Source organism: Eublepharis macularius, chromosome 13, assembly GCF_028583425.1.
Source record: "Eublepharis macularius isolate TG4126 chromosome 13, MPM_Emac_v1.0, whole genome shotgun sequence".
NCBI lineage: Eukaryota > Metazoa > Chordata > Lepidosauria > Squamata > Eublepharidae > Eublepharis > Eublepharis macularius.
Window position 1 is genome coordinate 62,477,655 of NC_072802.1, and position 20,164 is coordinate 62,497,818.

At 47.5% G+C, this 20,164-nt stretch overlaps 1 protein-coding gene across 1 annotated transcript in view; it reads left to right on the forward strand.

Moving 5' to 3' along the window:
- Positions 1-20,164, forward strand: part of GALNT9 (polypeptide N-acetylgalactosaminyltransferase 9) — a 246,630-nt gene that overhangs the window by 145,342 nt on the left and 81,124 nt on the right. Inside the window, exon 6 of the mRNA XM_054996830.1 lies at positions 1,772-1,889. Within this exon, the coding sequence (XP_054852805.1) occupies positions 1,772-1,889 (118 nt within the window). The remainder of the gene's footprint in view (positions 1-1,771; positions 1,890-20,164) is intronic.

Sequence of the window (20,164 nt, forward strand, 5' to 3'; positions counted from 1 at the left end):
ACCCGGCAGATCGTGCTCAGCCATGGCCAACGATGCAGCGATTGGGGGGGGGCTTGGGGCTTGATCGGGGCGATTGTGCTCGGATCGGGAAGCCAGACACTCAGGCACCAGAAATCTATTCCCCTGGCAACGGAGCCAGGGGAATGCCCGTGCTCTGTTTGCCCTCCTTCTGTCGCCCTGGAAACCCGAATGGAAGCCCAGCTTTCCTTGATCAGCAGGGCTTCCTTCCAACCACGGAGCAGCAAAGCAGTCACCAGTTGGGAGAAGACAGCCAGGGGAGGGAGGGGGAAGGGAGTGTTCTGTAGCCATGGGTACTCCAATCGCATCCCTGCAAACCCTGATAGGCAGCTCTGACAGCCAAACACAGGCCAGACCCCCCCCCCCGCCCCCTGAGGGGAGGCGGCTCGCCGCCATCTCCCCGTGCCCACCGGGCCCGGCCGCCGCCGCCAGCACCCACCTTTCCACATAGCTGGGAATAGCAGCGCGCCCCACTTTGGCCTCCACGATCCACAATCCACAGATCAGGAATGGGAGATGATCGGTGTGGATTGTTTATTGGGGATCATCATCGGTGCCGATCCATGATCGGCTGGATCATTAATTTATTTTGGATTGTGCCCATCTCTAGTCATTACCAAGCAAAATAGACAGCACTTGGCTAGAAGGATATGAAGAAACCACATATGTGGAGAGCTGATTGTAAGCGTAATGGGCATGGATCACTGGTAGAACATCTGCTTGACATGCAGAAGATCCTGGGTTCAATCTCCAGCATCTCCAGTTAAAAGGACCAGGCAGTAGGTGATGTGAAAGACCTCCACCTAAGACCTTGGAGAGCCACCGCCAATCGGAGTAGACAGTTCTGATCTTGATGGACCAAAGGTCTGATTCACTATAAGGCAACTTGATGTGTTCATTTGATAAATTGATTCAGAGATTATCAGGCAGATTCTTATGTTTGATTATGATCTATAATTTGGGAACTCATGGGGGGACCCAGCATCTTGGCAGGAGGTAAGCCCAGATGTCCTTTTCGTAGCTGCCATGATGCTTTCCGAGAGACCTTGGGCCAATGACTGACTCTCTCTCTCTCTCTCTCTCTCTCTCTCTCTCTCTCTCTCTCTCTCTCTCTCTCTCTCTCTCTCTCACCTACCTCACAGGATTGTTGTAAAAATAAAATGAGGAAAGGAGATGCATGTATGCTCCTGTGAGCTTTTAGAAGAAGGATAGGGTAAAAATGTTCTAGTTAGCTAGCTTTTGTTCTAGAAATGAACTGAGCATGGGGGCATCATGTACAATCGCTGCATGTTCTATCAATTCGGAGTGACTCCGAATTTCAAGTCACAGTCTGGTTTGATTCAAGTATCCATCCCTTTTTTTCCTTCATTGATCCCTTGTGAGAGACTAATCTCACCAGGTTCTCTTGCTGAAATTTTCTCATTGAATTTGACACTAACTCATTGTACTTAAAATATTTGTGTGTGTGTGTGTCAGTTGCAGATGTATGACTTATAATGGCATAAAAATGGGGCATTAAAAAGGCATAAAACCCCAACATTAAAATACCATAAAATGATGTCCAGGAATCAAAGGAATCATCAACAATAGCCATGAAAATGAGGGAAATCACAATCAGGGAAAACAACAGCCTGGGGAATCAGAGAAAAGATGGTCTCCATGTCCTTCCTAAAACTATTACCCTCTCCCTGTTTTTGTTGCAAGGTCTCTGTTGCTTTAACCCCTCTGTCCTTCTTCCCTTCTTCACCAACAGGACACCAGCCATGATTGGCTGTTCATTCGTGGTGGACAGAGAATACTTTGGTGAGATTGGGCTACTTGACCCTGGCATGGAGGTTTACGGAGGAGAAAACATTGAACTTGGCATGAGGGTGAGTGGCAAGTTTTTGGCTTTATGATCTGCTGATTTTTCCCAGGTAAGAACTCCAGGGATAAATGCTTCCTCTTGGATGACTTAAGCTTGGCTTCCTTGTGGCCCCTATGGAAGGCTCCTTAATGTATAATCTGGCCATAGCTCTTTAATTTTTTAAAAGGCTGAAATCCCAAGCACAAGTATTAGGAAATGAATTGCATCGAGAGTTCTACTTATATATGAACCAACTTAGGATCCGGTTGTAAGGTTGGCTTTGGCTGATGGATTTAGTCTAAGAATATCTAGGTTCAATTCTCTACTCATATATGAAACTTTTAGTGGCTTAAAGCCAAGCTACAAGAGACGAATTACACGAGGAGGAGCACGTGAAGGGAGTCGCAATATTAGCCGGGAAGCTGAGTTTTAAAAGAGATTGGAAGGCTTTGTCAATTTCCCCTCTCTACAGAGCCAGAGAGATCCAGGCTCATAGGGTTTGTTAATCTCCTCTTTGCCTCTGGAAGGCTCTGTCAGTTTCACCTCTCCTTCTAAGAGGTAAAGAGGAAATTAACAAACCTAAGCAGTGATCTCCCTGGCTCTGTAGAGAGGGGAAATTGACAAAGCCTTCTAATCTCTTTTAAAACTAATAATAATAACAACATTCGATTTATATACCACCCTTCAGGAATACTTAACACCCACTCAGAGTGATTTACAAAGCATGTTATTATTATCCCCACAACAAAACACCCTGTGAAGTGGTTGGAGCTGAGAGAGCTAGAAGCTGTGACTGACCCAAGGTCACCCAGCTGGCTTCAAGTGGAGGAGTGGGGAATCAAACCCAGTTCTCCAAATTAGAGTCCCTCGCTCTTAACCACTACACCAAACTGGCTCAACTCAGCTTCCCAGCTAATGTTGTGACCCCTTCATGTGCTCCTCCTCATGTAATTCGTCTCTTGTAGCTTAGCTCTTGTAGTTCAGAAGTAATGTCCTATGGTTTGGTCCATCAGGAACAAGTTGTGGTCTTGCACGTTCCTTCTTCCCCTCGCATTTTTTGTTTCTCTTCCTGACTTCCTGTCTTGTACAAAACACTGCTTGGTGCTATGTCCAAACTTGCACACTATCATTTGCACGTGGACTCCAAAACAGAAATGGCAGCTTGAGTTCAAGGGGATTTCCAGTGTTGATTAGGCGTGCTGAGAATTTTGACATGAGCACAATTGTCAGGTGAATTTATCTTGCTCCAGCTCCTTCGTTTACACACAGAGAGGCTCTCCGTGAACAATCTCAAGGTGAAATTCGTCTCAGGGATAACACTATGTCAAGAAGCTTTGTGCCTGTGCACACTTGTGGTGCTAGGCCCGGTTTCAGCAGCTAATGGCTGCTTTTGGCCAGTCTGAGGACCAAATCATTTACTTTACCAGAGAAGAGGCAGTATTCCCTAGAGTGATAGCTGTGTCATTTCAATTGATCGTCAAGTTCAGAGTTGCTTGCAGTTTGTCCCCTCTTTGTACCTGCCCAGTCAGATGCATCCTTTAAATGACTAACACCGGACAGATGGCTGTTCCTGCATTTTGTGTCTGCACAGTCAGTGGCATCGATTTGAGAAGTAATTTTAGACATGGATCATAAGATTAGCTGGGTTCATGGTTGGACACCAAAGCCATATAAAGACACCTAAGTAGTAAATCTCAACTCAAATATCTCGCCCTGTTTTCCCCCTTTTTTTCTATGCACCTTTGTGGGGAATTCAGGGGTTCTGCAACTGCTTTGTTCTCCCTGCTCATCTCTGTGGTTCTGGCTGAGACCCCACACCCTGGAAAGGCCTCAGCTGCAGAGAGGGAAGGGAGTTAACCTCACCTTGTTCCTCTTCCTCTATCCCCAAGTCTCTGCTCCGTAGCCTGGAGAAGACAAGATGTTACCTTTTTTTGAAGAGCTGTGAATGGGTTTCCCAGACCCAACTCTCTTTACCCGCAGCCACACAGTAGCTGTGGGGAATGTCTTTTTTATAATGAGGGAGAGCCTAAGTGAACTCAGATCTGTCATGTGGAGGGAGGGAGGGTGAATGGCATGGGGGGAAATCAGAGGTTCCTTCTCTCCCATGCCACTACTCTGAGCCAAATCAGGCTCCCTTCAGATTAAAAAAGATATTCTCCACAGCTGCCGTGTGGCTGCGGGGAGAGCGTCAGATTCAGGGAACATGGAGTAGATTCTTTTAAAATAGTAAGCGAGCTGGGCCCTGTGCAACCAGGTGGCCAGTAGAAGGCGCTGCTGGCCCTAAAGGTAGGAGAAAGCATTCCTGTCTTGGGAAGGTTGGTGGTGGAGAGTGCCATCAAGTCATAACTGACTTATAGCGGCCCCTGGTGGGTTCTCATGGCAAGAGACTAACTGAGGTGGTTTGCCACTGCCTGCCTCTGCAATCCTGGTCTTCGTTGGAGGTTTCCCATCCAATTACTAATCAAGGCCGACCCTGCTTAGCTTCTGAGATCTGATGAGATCACACTCACCTGGACTATCCAGGTCAGGGCACCTTGGGAAGATTATCATTTGGAAAATAAGCAGGCCACCAAAGGAGACCTGGAGCTAGGGTTGCCAGCCTCCAGGTAGTGGCTGGAGATCTCCTGGAATTACAACTGGTCTCCAGGCCACAGAGATCAGTTCACCTGGAGAAAATGGCTACTTTTGGGGGTGGACTCTATGGAATTTTGCCATGCCAAGGTCCTTTCCCTCCCCAAACCCCACTTTCTCCAGTTTTCTCCAGGTTTAACCCCCCCAGATCTCCAGGAATTTCCCAACTTGGAGCTGGCAACCCTGCCTGGAGCTGCCCTGGATGATGTTTGTGTTTAGAGACTGATGCAGATGGAAGCGGGGAGGAAACCACCGCTTCAATGATGCAGAAAGTTCCAAGAGCCTGGCAAATAACCGATATTTTGTAGCATTTATGCCAGCGAATGAAGGCATTCTGCTCCTGTGCTGTGAACCGATTCCCCAGATAAATTCTGACTTACTTCCAGAGCATTACCCCTAGCTGTTGCTTAGAGGAAGGCAGGGCAGCTCCCCAAGAGGTATGCATTGCAATTGATTCTTAGTGTGGCAGCCCAGGGATGAAATGTAATTTGTGCGCAGACTCGAAGCTCCAGGGCTCTGCAAGACACTGAAGAGTGGACTCTGAGCAGGGAGTTGTCCCCGAGAGACTGGTGCTGAGGATAGCAGTGCCATAGAAACAGTGGAGAAATGCCCCAGAGACACAGTGAGATACGGCTGACTCTCAAATGGCTGCCAGACCATCGCAATGGCTAAATTGGGAGCCTGTCAGCTTTAATCCAACTCCCCAGCACAGACCAGGCTTAGCATATTCAAGACTGTTTGCCCTGATTTTTCAGAGCTGATCTTTGGAGGTACTGGAATACAGTCCGGGTCTTTGTACAACAAGGGTGCTGTGGGTTTAAGAGATGTGTGGTATTGCTACTCAGCCCAAGGTTTTGGGCTTGGGGGGTCACACGTTGTGGCATTCAGGCTGGTACTGGGGGTTGTTTTAATTGCAGTTGTTCCCTTATGGAGGAAAACAGTCATATATATATATATATATATATATATATATATATATATATATATATATATATATATATATATATATATATATATATATATATATATATATATGATTTCGCCCATGTGCAAGGGGGCACCTGCAGGAGACCCTGTCCTGCCATCCCTACTTCCCTTCCTTAAAGACCCTGCCACGTTCACCATCATAGGGGCGAAAGTTTGGGATCACTTAAGTATATATAAATGAACAAAAAAATGACATACTTAAGTGATCCCAAAATTTCGCCCCTATGATGGTGAACATGGCAGGGTCTTTAAGGAAGGGAAGTAGGGATGGCAGGACAGGGTCTCCTGCAGGTGCCCCCTTGCACATGGGCGAAATCAACAGCAGCCCGTACATGAGCATTCTCTGTGGTGGCCCCTACCCTGTGGAACAGCCTGCCTGAGGAGGTCAGGAGAGCCCCCACTCTCCTTTTTGGTCCTGGCTCCGACCTGGTGGAACTCTCTGTCTGAGGAAACTAGGGCCCAGAGTGATGTGTTATCTTTCTACCGGGCCTGCAAGACGCAGATGTTCTGCCAGGCATTTGGTGGGGGCTAGGCTGTCCTCTCGCCGGTCATACCATTGAAGACCATCAGCAAGATTTTTGTCCCGTGGCATCTTAGAGACCAAGAAGATTTTCAGAGTGTAAGCTTTTGAGAGTCAGAGCTATATTTATCAGATACAAGTAGAAATGTAGATCCTTGAGCCTTTATATCCCAGCTAAAGGTGGGTGGAGTGTTACAAGGGAACGTATCAGGATGTAAAAGTACAATGCAGCTGATTAGAGAAGAAATTGGCATGAAGAAGTTATTTAAGATAGATCTAGATGGGTAGCCATGTTAGTCTGTCTGTAGCAGTAGAAAAGAGCAAGAGTCCAGTAGCACCCATAAGACTAACAAAATTGGTGGTAGGGTATGAGCTTTCGTGAGTCACAGTATCTGAAGAAGTGAGCTGTGACTCATGAAAACTCATACCTACCACACTCTCCACCACCATGATACCAACTCAAATAACAGAAAACAGTGTGTAAGTAGGGCTGCCAACTCCTGGAAGGCATAAATCTGGAAATGGGTGGAGCCTAGCCCAGGAACCGCCCACCCAGTGGTAGGATCAGAGGGGTCAAGGGGCAAAGCCAGCAGATATTAAAAATCTATCACCTCGGAGCAGCCCACTGATCTTATAATAATATAATAACATTTATATACCGCCTTTCAGGGTAACTTAATGCCCACTCAGAGCGGTTTACAAAGTATGTCATTATTATCCCCACAACAAAACTCCCTGTGAGGTGGGTGGGGCTGAGAGAGCTCCAGAGAGCTGTGACTGACCCAAGGTCACCCAGTTGGCTTCAAGTGGAGGAGTGGGGAATCAAACCCGGCTCTCCAGATTAGAGTCCCGCACTCTTAACCACTACACCAAAATGGCTCTCTTCCAGAAATGCTTTTCCTAGCAAACAGGGGACCCTTAAGAATAGCGAGCAAAGTGAATTGGGGGTCTGCCGTAAGAAGAGGAAGTCTGTGGAAATTATCTCACTCCTTCTTTCAGCAGTAAATGTAGCCTGCTTCTAACTCGTGGTCTTTTTTTCCTTTTTAGTTAATGGAAAGCTGCATTTCACAGGGTACTGAATGAGTACAAAGCAGTGCTAAAGGAGCTGGGGGAGGCGAGCAGAACGCGGAAAGCTCAAATTTCTTAGTAAATCGCCATTTAATCCTTTAAAACTCCTTTACAAATTAGCATTCTGCTCGTGCTAAAAGAAACCGGATTACGCCAGCGGGCTTGAGATAGATATTTGTTGTGTCTGATAAACCTTCATTGAACTCCTTTTAATCATGCAGAATCAAGAAATCCCATGCAATTAATGAGCTTGATTGGGGCAGAATATTGCCTGGTGACCCTGCTAATCCTCTTTAAGCAATATCCGTTATTACAAACATGTCCCTGCCACCACCAAGATATTTCATGAAGGGCTTGTTCTAGTTCTAGGACCTCTGAAATGCGAGTCTACCTTCGGGGAGGATGTTTGTGTGCAAAATGTGGTTTCGGATAAATGGATGAATCTTTTCATGGATTTGAAACTGATGAAGTAACTGGAAGCGAAAAAGTGGGACGAACAGCAGTTCTTGGTGTGGAGGGAAGTATGCGTCGGGGGTCTCATGGAATCACTAAGGAGTGGTGTTCTTTAGTTTGTTCAGAGCACGGAGTGCATTTAGGGGATCAAGAGGAGCATGCCGGCAGCGTCCAGAGGGAGCCAAGCAATGCTCCAGCCTGTGGTCCTAGACAGGCGGCGGAGTGTGTGTGGTGGCTGAGGGAGGAGGAGGAGGGAGCGCTGAGCACCACTGCCGCATGGCGAGGTGGGCATGCAGGGGGCTGACTGGCTGCTGGCTTCCTGGGCTGCCCTCCTCAATATAGTCGTTGAGCAGTGGGAGGGATTCTCTTCCTCTTCTCCCTGGCAGAGATTTACATTGAGCAGCCATTCTTTCTCACTACACTTCCCATGGAAACTTGTGAGAAACCGACACGTGTTCTTCATGTGTTGGGCATCACGTATAGTTTCCCTCAAAGTCTCTTGTGAAAGAGCTTCCAAAGGACTCTTTCCAAACGGGGTGAGTGATGGAACAGCAAGGGGAAATAAAGCTTACTGTGAGTGTAAAGTGATCCGCTTGGAGGTGAAAAAAACCATACTGATGGGGTCTGAACTGGATTGCCAGGGGGGTCTGGAAACCAGCAGGATGGTTGGGAGGGATGGGAACATGATGGGGCAGGGGGGGGGGGGATGACAATAGATAACTCTAGAAAAGAGACAATAGGTAGCTCTAGGAACTGTAAGGGTTGAAATTGCAAAAAGGTTCATTCATTTCTTTTCAAAGAGAAATGAAAGAGGAAAGCCCCTCTTTTAAAAAGGGGGGGAAGATAATAAAGTGAATAAACGGTTTTGTCTAAAAAACTGAATTTTGGAAAAAGGAATTCCGCTCCCCGTATCAATGCTACTTAAAAACCTACAGAATTCGGCTTCTTGAGCTTACCTACAAAATATAGTACTGAATCCAGCTTATCTTCTCAATTGTTAAGCAAGTTTCTAGCCTTTATGGATGCAAAAGTAAGGTTGAAAGTACATTTAGAACACAGTGGTTGAAGGATACGACTTTGAGTTGCGAAGCTCTTTGCCTCCCCGTGACTAGCAGAAGTGGAATAAATTGTGCAAGCTTATGTAAATGGCTTGCATCGTTGATACAGTGTATGCTTATAAGGTGGATGAAAATCCCTTTCGGTAATAGTCATGAATTTTGAGCACACCGACCGTCCAGCAGTGCCTTAGAGGGTTAAGACGACAGGAATCAATAACGGAGACAGACTGTGTGTTATTTACTCCCCAGCTCATTAAAGAACAGGAGTGCTTTATAAGCCATACCGAAGCCCCTTTATTAGCAGGTGCTTTGGAAACTCTTGATTGTTTAGAAAGGGAACATATAAACATTAAAGGCCTTCTTTATGATTTGACCTAATAGGAGGAATTTATGAACCATCTTTTTATAACAGGGCTGTTAATCATCCCAGTAAAGATCTCTCCCCATCAGCTTGCAAGACGGAGAAATGAATCGGTTCTCTTCGGATTCTTTGCTCCAAGCATTGAGCCACAGAGTTCATGCAATGCACTGCTCCTGGGAGGAGAGGATTCAGGGTGCAGGAGAGACATCCAAATGTCCACTCGAAGGGGAAGGCTTGGGGACTCTGTGCCTGTTTGTGGGCTAGGGATGCCAGACCCCCAGCAGGGGTGGGGGATCCCCCACCCCTCACTCCCCGCCCCCACTTACCTGGCCCGTGGGGAGGCACGCACCTTCTGTGCACGCTCCCCTGAGGGGCTGTGCGCTCCGGTGTGCAGCAGCCACCTGCATCGGGCCTATTTTGGCCCAGATTGGGGCTGCTGTGGAGGGCAGGAGCACTCCACAGCGGCCTAAAATGGGCCCAATCCGTGCCAAAACGGGCCTGAAACTAGCCCAATTTGGGCCAAAATGGACACGTTTGGAGCCACTGTGGAGGGCAGGAGCACTCCCGCACTCCGCAGCAGCCCCAATCCGAGCCCCTGCAGAGCGTGGACACGCTCCAGGGGCCGCGTGATGATGTCACTTCTCAGAAGTGATGTTATCGTGTTTGCGGGGAGTGTGCGCTCACACTGTGCACGTGCTCCCTCCACCACCACAGGTAAGTGCAAGGAGCCAGTCTCCCGCTGGGAGGTTGAGAGGGCCTGGCAAACATATTATGGGTCTTCAGGGGGATGCTGGTCTAAATGGACCCCATTGATCTGATCCAGTTACAGACGGACTCTTTGTGATATAGCCACCAAGCAGTAACCAGTCTGGAGTAGTGGTTAGAGCGATGGACTAAGATCTAGGAAACCCAGATTTGAATCTCCCACTCTGCAGTGGAGGTTCACTGGAGGCCAGTCACTCCCTCACAGACTTTTCTACCTTGTGGGGTGATTGTTTAGAGGATAAAATGGAGGAGGACATTGTAAGCTGTTTTGCGTCCCCATTTGGGGGGAAAATGGGGCAGGCAGGCAGGCAGGCTGTGGTTGGGTCAGCACCAGGCCCAGCTTTCTTTCCAAGCGAGCTGCCTAATCTTTCTTTCCCTTGGCTGCTGCTTGCTCCATTTGTCTCAAGCGATCTTTATCTGTAACCTTATGCCTTAAGAGAGGAGCCATCATGGATGTATTTATTGATTTATTTACTTTATTGATGCCACAACTTTCTCAACCAAGGGGGACCCAAGGCAGCTTACGTTGTTCCTCCATTTCGTTGTCATAGCAACCTTGTGAGGAAGGTTAGGCTGAGAGAACGTGACCAGCTCAAGGTTACCCTCACAGAGTGGGCCTCCCCTGCCTCAGTTGAGTACTCTAACCACTATACCATACAGGAGCTGTGATATAGAGCATTTCTGCGGTGTTGCAGCTCAAAAACAAACAAAAAACAAGATAGTGAAATCTACAGTCGCTCAGTCACCGCATGTTGGAGGGCCGGCCCAGCACAACAACCACGCCAACAAAAAGTGACTCGATATGATCGGGAGTGTGGCTGGCTGCAATTGGCTGTGGAAAGCGAAGGCACTGCCATGCAGTACTGCTGATATGTCTACAGGGGGCATAGCTCTGTAACTGAATGCTAGGAGATGTCACAACTACATCCAGTGACATAAGCATCTGTGTGATGCTGTCATCAGGTGTGGTAAGCCAGCAAGCCTCGAGTGCTCCCTGCGTAATAAGGACCAGGGCTTTTTTTCTGGGAAAAGAGGTGGTGGAACTCAGTGGGTTGCCAGCACAAGGGGCAACTCCTGGTGGGATGTGATGCCCCTGGTACCACGTGTGCACGCCCAAAGTGCATGCATGATCCCAGGGCCAATGACGTCACTTTGGGTCAGCTGGAACAAGGGGGGAGTTTTTAAACCTTTAAATCACTCTCGGCGAAAATGATCACATGGTTGGTGGCCCCGCCCCCTGCTGCAGCGGCACGGAGGGCAATCTAAACTCCCCTCTGTCTGGAGATCAGGGGGTGGGGCCATTTGCCATGTGACCATTTTCAAGAGATTCCGGAACTCCGTTCCACCGCGTTCCAGCTGAAAAAAAGCCCTGCATAAGGACCAAGCTCCAGAGTGACTCCATCTGTCCAGACTCCCCTTGATCTGGAAGGGATTAGAAACTTTCCTAGGTCAGGCTGGGACCTTGCATGAATAGCAACAGTCTTCTTCTACTATGTTTTTGTCCTGCACTACTTCCGGGGAGCTCCGCATAGCTCTCCCTTCCTCGTTTTCTCCTCCCAAATGCCTGATACCAGGCTGCGAAAGTGACTGGACGAAGGCCACCCAGTGAGCTTCATGGCCAAGGGGGGATTTGAACTCACTTCCTAGTCCAACATGCTAATCATGATGATACCCACAGTGACAGCCAAGAGAGAAAGGGCCTGGTGCATTGCCCAGAGGAGGTGAGACTCAACACAGCAGCCAGTGGGGTTGTATTATTAGAGAACTGTACTGGGGAGACCCAGGTTCAAACCTCCAGTCACTGGGTAGCTTCAAGCCGGTCACTCTCTCTCAGCCTAACCTACGTTGCAGAGCTGATGTGAGAGCAAAGTGGAGAAGAGACTGTCCACATATAACAACAACAACATTCAATTTATATACTGCCCTTCAGGACAACTTAACACGCACTCAGAGCGGTTTACAAGGTATGTTATTGTTATCCCCACAACAATAATCACCCTGTGGGGTGGGTGGGGACAAGAGAACTCCAAAAAGCTGTGACTGACCCAAGGTCACCCAGCTGGATCCAAGCGGAGGAGCGAGGAATCAAACCTGCCTCTCCAGATTAGAGTCCTGCCGCTCTTAACCACTACACCAAACTGGCTACATTGGGGTCCTTGGAACAAGTGTGGGATAAAAATGTAATAGCTAGATAGAGCTCCATATTTGGCTTGCCTTTTCTCCCCCCTGAGGCTGAGAAAAATATACCTCACATCACAGCGCCATCATGTCATGCATCTCCCCACCTCATTTGCGCATCAAGATCGGTGTGATACAATCACAAGACAGCTGGCGGGGCATAAACTTCATGACACGGGGCTGCCACTGAAAATGGCAGCATGGTGTGGGGTGCGTTGCCTTGTTTGCCTGGTGCCTTTAGACTCCACTGGATGGCACTGCCATCCAGGTATCTGCCAAGCGTTTTGTTCTTAAAGTAAGCACTTTGTCCTTTGAGTACTTTATGGTTATCTCTGATTTTTTAAAAAAGGCAAGCTTTGCTTTCTTCTTGATTTGATTTTCCTGCTTAAGAATAAGGAGATTTCATGCTCCTTTGAACACTGACTGCATTTTTTTTAGATGAGGTCCCCTTCTACCACAGTCACTTATAATAGCTTCACAGTTTACCTATGCTGAATTTAAACTCTGAACTATTCCTTTTGTGGCATTAACTGATAATGGAGCTGCTTCTGAAAGGCTCGGCGTGCTCTCGGATCAAATCCCGTACATTTAAAAGTAAGGTCACCGTTCCCTATTATGTTTTGAAGGCAAGCAAGGCACTCCCATGTTTGCAAAGAGGTGCAGCTGCTTTGTCGGCGTGAGTAGTGCACCCGTCTGGCTCCCCTGCAGGCTGGTGAACTGCAATGAGAACTCTTTGTTCATAGCGAGGCAAGTGATCCTGAATTCTGCAAGTCCCTTCGGGAATCCGGTGGCTGAAACTGTTTAGAAACTGTCTCCTATCTTTGCTTATTTTGGTGCAGTGTTGGAATGGGACTTAAGAGATGTGGTTTCAAATCCCATTCTGCCCTGAAGCTTTTTGGGTGACCTTGGTCGTTTCCACACTACTTAACTTCATCCAGAATGCTGCAGAACGTCTCGAAAAAACACAGAAGATAGTGTCTTCTCGCACGAGTTTTGCGCGACATCACGCAAAACTCGCACGAGAAGATGCTATCTTCCGCATTTTTTTCGCGACGTTCCACAGCGTTCCAGATGAAGGTAAGTAGTGTGGAAACGGCCCTTGAGCCGGTTGTTCTCTCTCCGCCTAACCTACCTCACAGGGTCATTGTGTGGCTCAAGGAGGGATCATTGAGTTCCCTGGAGGAAAGCTGGGATTAAAATGCGCTACTTAACCAGTTTGGTGTAGTGGTTAAGAGTGGGGATGCTAATCTGGAGAACCGGGTTTGATTTCCCACTCCTCTGCTTGAAGCCAGCTGGGTGACCTTGGGTCAGTCACAGCTCTCTCAGAGCTCTCTCAGCCCTACCCACCTCGCAGGATGATTATTGTTGTAGGGATAATAACATACTTCGTAGACTGCTCTGAGTGGGTGTTAAGTCATCCTGCAGGGTGGTATATAAATCGAATGTTGTTGTTGTTGTTATTGTTATTATTATTATTACTACTTTATTTACTTCATTTATTTCCAGCTTCCTCCCCAATGGGGACCCAAAGAGTCTTACATCATTTTCCTCTCTCTCATTTTATCCTCACAATGATCTTGTGAGGTAGATTAAGCAGAGAGTGTATGACTGGCCCAAGATCACCCAGCAAGCATCCATGTCCAAGTGGGCATTTGGACCTGGGATTCCTGCTTTCTAACTTAGCAATGATGAGAAAAAGTCCATTGAGAAAAAGTCCATTTTCAGTGTCTCCTTTGGTTCCATTGCTTCAGACCCCTTCCTCAGCCATGCTTCTCACCATCAAAAAATGATTCCAGCTTCCGGCATGTCTGAGTAAAAGACAGCTGGAAAGGGGGGAAAGCTTTTGAGGTTGTGCACTTGCTTCCTACTCAAGATCCCTTGTGGCTGACCTTCGCTTCACTCGGAAGAACAGGTTCACTCAAGGTGTTCCTCAAGTGTAGTATTCCAGTCACTGAAAGAGATTAAGGAACAAGGAGTGCAGGCCGATGCCACAGAAACTGATAGTGTATGCCAAGTTTTAAGTAGCAGATGATAATGAAGAACAATTTAATAATGTCTGTAATGGGGGTGCCAGTCAAACAGGTAGAGAACTGGACTAAACTCTGTATTTCGATGAGGCAACCACGTTCGTGATTTCTTTCTGAGAATCCAGACAAGGGCTGAGCCGCATTTTCGGCAAAATCACATCCCAAGATCTGTTTGGACAGTTGAACTCGAGTGCAAACGTTCATTTGGAATGCACACCTATGGCTCTTTGTGTAGAAAACAAACAAATCAGGAAGAAAGTTTTAACCTGGCCTTCTCTAATTAATTAGCTTCCTGCATTCAAGGATGATTATTACACATTCATGGGGGTGATCCTTCAACCTGCAGTCTGGAGAGGTTCAATCCTTCAACCTGCCGTCTGGAGAGGTTCAGTCTTAATGGGGCTCTTTTGTCCATCTGTCACTGGATATTGCAGTAGCATTCTGCTGTAGCAATCATCCACAACTGGCTGCATTCCCAGTAGATATTGTGTTATTGTTGTGCTGCTGCGATAATTCACAGTTGGATTGTCTTGTCTACACAGGATAATCTGCTTGTAAGTGACTGCTGTAGCTCAACAGAAATGCAATATCCACCTATGTGGATGCAGCCCTGGCTTCTTTTTGTCCACAGAGGAAGATTCAGTTGCAAATTTTTGTTATAGTGCCAGGAGGATGGAATTTCAGTTGTACGCTGGTAGATGGACCTTCTCACAAAAGCTTCTGCCTTCTCACAAAATCTTCTCCAGGGGTCTCCAACATTTTCAAGCCCATGAGCACCTTTGGAATTCTGACACAGAGTGGTGAGCACAACCTCAAAATGGCTGCTACAGGAGGCGGAGCCATCCACAAAATGGCTGCCACAGGAGCTGCAGCCAACCACGCAGAGCAAGCCCAAGTGCATGGGAGAAGAGGGGTAATATTTGAAAATACACTGGGAAAGAGGAGTGTGAGAAAATAAAACAAACACTGTGGTGGTGGCAGCTGCTGCTGAAACAACGTTGTTTTAAACTGCACAATGCTTTGGATCGTCAGTGGCCAGTCAGAAGCCTTGATGGGCAAAAACCCCAACTGCCCCCCCTCCCCACCTTCTAAAAACACTTGGCAGGCACCAAGAAAGATGTCAACATGCACCACAGCACCTTTGGTCACCTGTGTTAGTCTTTAAGACACATGTGTGTTATTTGGGTTGCTGCAGACTAAAATATCAATCCCTGTGGAATTTGCCATTGATGAAAGTTCTCAAGAATCGGTTGAGATGGGTGAGAGCTGTAGGTACTGTGGAAATGTTTTTCCTGAATCTCTGGCCAGAAGTTGTGCCCTCAATGTCCTTTCCTTTATCTCTCCTGGACCTACTATCAGTCAACATCATTGAGTGACCCCCTCCCCCCGACCAAGTTCTAACATTATGGAAGTGGAATAATTAATTTCAGATTTCAGTGTATTTCATTACAGTTTCTCTCATTTTGAGTCTCATTGGAAGTACAGCAGAAAAGGGTCCTTAAGACCTCAGCTATCCCCGCATCGCCGTTTGTAGTTCATGCTCTGTTTTTTTCAGCCTGCCTGATGGTTTTGCTGACACCGTGCGTCTCGCCCAAAGGCGAGATCTCTCGGGCTTCCTCAAAGATGCTGACAAGTTGCCTCCACTTAGCAGCTGTTCAAGGTCAAATGGGACTTCTAAAATATAAGCAAGTGTCAATCTTTGCCGTTGCGCCCGTCCCCAGCTTTTGGATGACTGTCAGATCCTATGAATAAATTAGCCGTGATTGGTGTGATACAGTGTGGAGGCCACTGGGTTGGAAAAGTACATGTTAGAAGAGGACACAGTGGCACTGTGGGAGGGGAGTGGCATAGGGTGTGCCGTGGATCAATGATAAAGCATCTCCTTTGCATGAAGAAGGTCCCCAATTCAGTCCTGGCTAGAGATGAGCACGAACTGGGAAAATTCCAAACCATGCCGTTTGAGTTTCGGCGCATTTCATGAACCATGAACCACAAACTTTGACAAACTTGCCCCGGTTCACGAGCCAGTTTGTTCAGTTCATGAAAATGTCACTTCCGGGTCAGAAGAAGGTCTGCAGAGAGCCTATATCCCCCCCCCCCCCGCCCCACTGCTTAGCAAACTGATCTGTGTCAGGCTTTCTGCAGTGACAAACCAAAATACAAACCAAACAAACCAGACTAAAATTTATCACAGATCATGAGAAATGAGCTCCCACAACTTGCTAGTTCACGAACCATGAACCGGCCTGGTTCGTGACAAACTTTAGTTTGCTTTTGGTTCATGCCCGGCTCTACTCCTGGCATCTCCAGTTAAAGTAAAGAAAATGTGGAAGACCTCATCTTGAAACCCTGGAGAACCACTAGCCCTGCTCATATGTTACAGTGAATGCATGTACATCCTCCTGCATGTACGTGCGTACATCAGTAAGAAAGAGGCCAATGTGCATTTGCTTCAAAAATGATACCAGGGACCAGTACCTAGATAAACATGGGGTTTCCAGCATATGTTCAGCTGTATATATGTTGAATGTAATATTAGCACTCGTATACAGAAAAATCAAGTGTTGCACTGTACACTGGTTATACCTATGTTCACTGTAATACATGAACAGAGCTATTGCCAGTCAGAGTAGACAATACTCAGCATGAAGGACCAATGGGATGACTAAGCAGAGGGCAGCATCATATGTTAGTGACAGGGAGCAGATATCATTATGTGTATGAAATCTGGAACCCAGTTCGCAGGAAGATTCCATCACACTCTAGTGTCCACCCAAAAAATGAAATTGTGGTGTGTGTGGGACAAATGTGCCTATTTGTGTCTGCACTGATAGGAACATAGGAATTTGCTTCTTTTGGAGTCAAACTATTGGTCTATCCAGCTGAGTGATTGGCAGGAGGGTCTTTTTCAATGCTTGCTACCTGAGGGTCTCTCTAGACATGCAGGTTTTTAAAGAGTTGGGTCTGGGGGGAAAAGACCCAACTCAAGTTTCTGCAGCCATACAACCATTAAAAAGTAAATAGCTGTTTAAAAAAAAAAGGAGAGCCCAGAAGGCCTCAGAATGCCTCCGTAGGGGCAAGAGTGGCCCCTCCTTTCCCCCTCAAGCCATTTCCCCATGACACAAGAGAACAGGATGAGGTTTTCCCCATTTTTACTGGTCCATGTGCACAGAATACTCCAGGTAGAGCAGAAAAAACCTCCCTCCCCTGCTATTTTGACTTGGGAAATGGCTTGAGGCTGTTTAAGGTCTCCTTTATTTTTAACAGCTATTCCCCAAAGCTGGGGTACCCAGACCCAACTCTTTAAAAACCTTCATATCTAACTTGGCCCTGAGCTCCTTTGGACTGAGACTCTCTCTACACGAGATGCCTCGGAGCATGTTTATCAAGTGTAAGGAGATGCAATGATAGCCGGGAAGCGTAGTTTAAAAAGAGAGAGCTGGTGGAGATTGCTCCTCAGAGGGTTTGTTAATTTCATCTTCACCTACCCGAAGGCTCTGTCAATTTCACCTCTCCAGTCTAAAACTGGGTGGGATCACAACCAGAGGGCAGCGAGGAATAGAAATGGACCAGAGCTGCCTTCCAGAGCCGGTTTGGACCTGGAGAGGTTATAATGGGCTGAAGTTTCCCTTATGGCATTTCACAGCCCCTTCATACAGCTCCAGCTTATAACAACACCTTAGCCCTGCCACCGGCTCTGTCTTTTTAAACTACCCTTCCCAGCTAACATTGCATCGACATGTGTTCTTCAGATCACTTGTGTAGAGAGACTCTAAGAGACAATGCCGGTCTCCCCTCCCCGCCTTCCAGAGCTAATGACCGCCTGACGGAGAAATGTTAAGCTCCTTCTCATCCCAGCCACATACCTGATGTGGTTGTGACTTGTGAGTGACTGCTATTTCCCTTTATCGTGCAAGACCCATCCAGTCATGGGTCTCCCAGCACCATATCTGGTTTGACGCTGGCCTGAACTCTTCTCTTGATTTCAGCGCAATTTATTGAACATCTGGCTAGTGCTTTAGGACTGTATTTTTTATTTTTTACAATTATTGTTTTGCAAAGGTCCTACGAAGCATAGTGGTGCGATCTGAATATTCTAAATGAATACAGGAATCTATATTTCTGAAAAGGGTTCAAAACCTTCAAAGGAATGCAAAGCTTGAAAGGTCAATGTTAAGGGCTGGGCGGAGAGAAAAGAGAAACTGTTACTTTCTGGTTACTTTAGTTGTTGAAGGAAAGTTTACGGGGCAAATGGAGAACACATCAAGGCTGATATTTGTGACTACCGAGAGAAAGCGTAGCACTAAGCTGGCAGAAGTTGTTAAAAGTAACCAGATAAGAGTGAGTGAGACTTCGGGAGACTCGAGACTCACAGCTCTTTGAACGCCAGCCAAAAGGAATCTTGGGGGATTTGCACCTACAGGTCAGAGAGCCTGCACAGACTTTAGTCGAAGTGGCGGCGCAGATTACTAAGGGATTTCTTATTCCCCAGCATGCCTGCAAAAGTGTTTCTCACTTCCTCACTCCAAGTTCCCCTTTGCTTTCAGAAACCAAGCAGATTCATTCCATAATACTTACATATGAACTGAGAGAGGCAGCAGTTTAACTCATGAGCGTGCCAGGCTCTCCCTGGCCAGGGTCTGATCCTGGGCTATCGGCGGCCTCCAGCCTGGATCCCTCATAAAGTGCTGGGAATAATAATAAATAATAACATTCAATTTACATACCGCCCTTCGGGACAACTTAATGCCCACTCAGAGCGGTTTACAAAGTATGTCATTATTATCCCTACAACAATAATCACCCTGTGAGGTGAGTGGGGCTGAGAGAGGTCTGAGAGAGCTGTGACTGACCCAAGGTCACCCAGCTGGCTTCAAGCGGAGGAGCGAGGAATCAAACCTGGCTCTCCAGATTAGAGTCCTGCTGCTCTTAAGTGACTAATCCAAGGTCACCCAGCTGGCTTCAAGCAGAGGAGTGGGGAATCAAACCTGGCTCTCCAGATTAGAGTCCTGCTGCTCTTAAGTGACTGACCCAAGGTCACCCAGCTGGCTTCAAGCAGAGGAGTGGGGAATCAAACCTGGCTCTCCAGATAGCATCCCGCACTCTTAATCACTACACCAAACTGGAAGAATTTGTCTCAGGCATAGAGGATGAAGGGGCAGTCCCTCACTCCCCTGTATGGTTACAGATCCCCTTACCCTCCTGGCGGGAGGGCAGGTACCCGCATTCACTTTCTCTGTATAATTTGTGCCTGCGCAATGATGCGACTCCCAGTAATGTCACCTCTGGGCAACGTCATCATACAGGCGCAGGAGTGCATGTGGGCTTCTCAGCAGGCCTCGAATGGGCCCAATGTCATCGTGCAGCCCTGGGAGCATACTAAGGAGGTCCATTTCCACACCTTTCCCCCTGCCAGCCAGGTGAATGGGGCAGAGGGTAAAAGTGGGGGATTCCCTGCTACTACCGGGGGACTGGTAACCAGGGCTCATTTCGAGGGGGAACGCACAGGAACGCAGTTCTGGCAGTTCCCCAAAGAGGTCACATGTCAGGTGGCCCCGCCCACCTGACTCTCAGCCATTTTGGGCCCGTTTTGTCCTGGATTGGGGCCGAAATGGCCTGGATCGGGCCTCTGACAGGTGGTGGATCACTCTCCTGTTCAGCAGCAGCCCGATCCTGACCATTTTGGGTCCCTTTTCGGACATTTTCAGCCCCTTTTTGCCATTTTGGGCCCAATTTTGGTCCTGAATGGCCAGGATTGGGTCCAAAACAACCAAGATGGGTGATGTCAGGGGGTGTGGCACATGCAAATCAGTTATACTAATGACACATTTCTGGTGATGTCAAGGGGTGTGGCGTATGCTAATGAGTTCCTCCAGCTCATTTTCTACGAAATGACCCCTGCTGGTAACCATACTCTCTTGCCAGGTTCCTCTCCTCACACTGCTGGCAGAGGCCTGGCCTTTCCTCTTCTGGAGGATCACTGAGGCCTCCTCCACCCCCCAGCTCACCTTGCATGGCAAGTAAGTGCAGGGCTGGTGTGACAGGCTCTGAATACTGCTATACGTCATTTTTTTAAAACCTAGTTCAAAATGCAGGTGAAACACGAACTTTCTAAGGTTGCCAACTGCAGGTGGTGGTGGAGATTTGCCAACCAAGGGATGCCTCTAGAATTTATTTATTTAAAATGTTTTAATGCTCCTTTTCCAACCAATTATGTCCCTCAAGGCAGCGAACAGTTAAAAACACATTAAA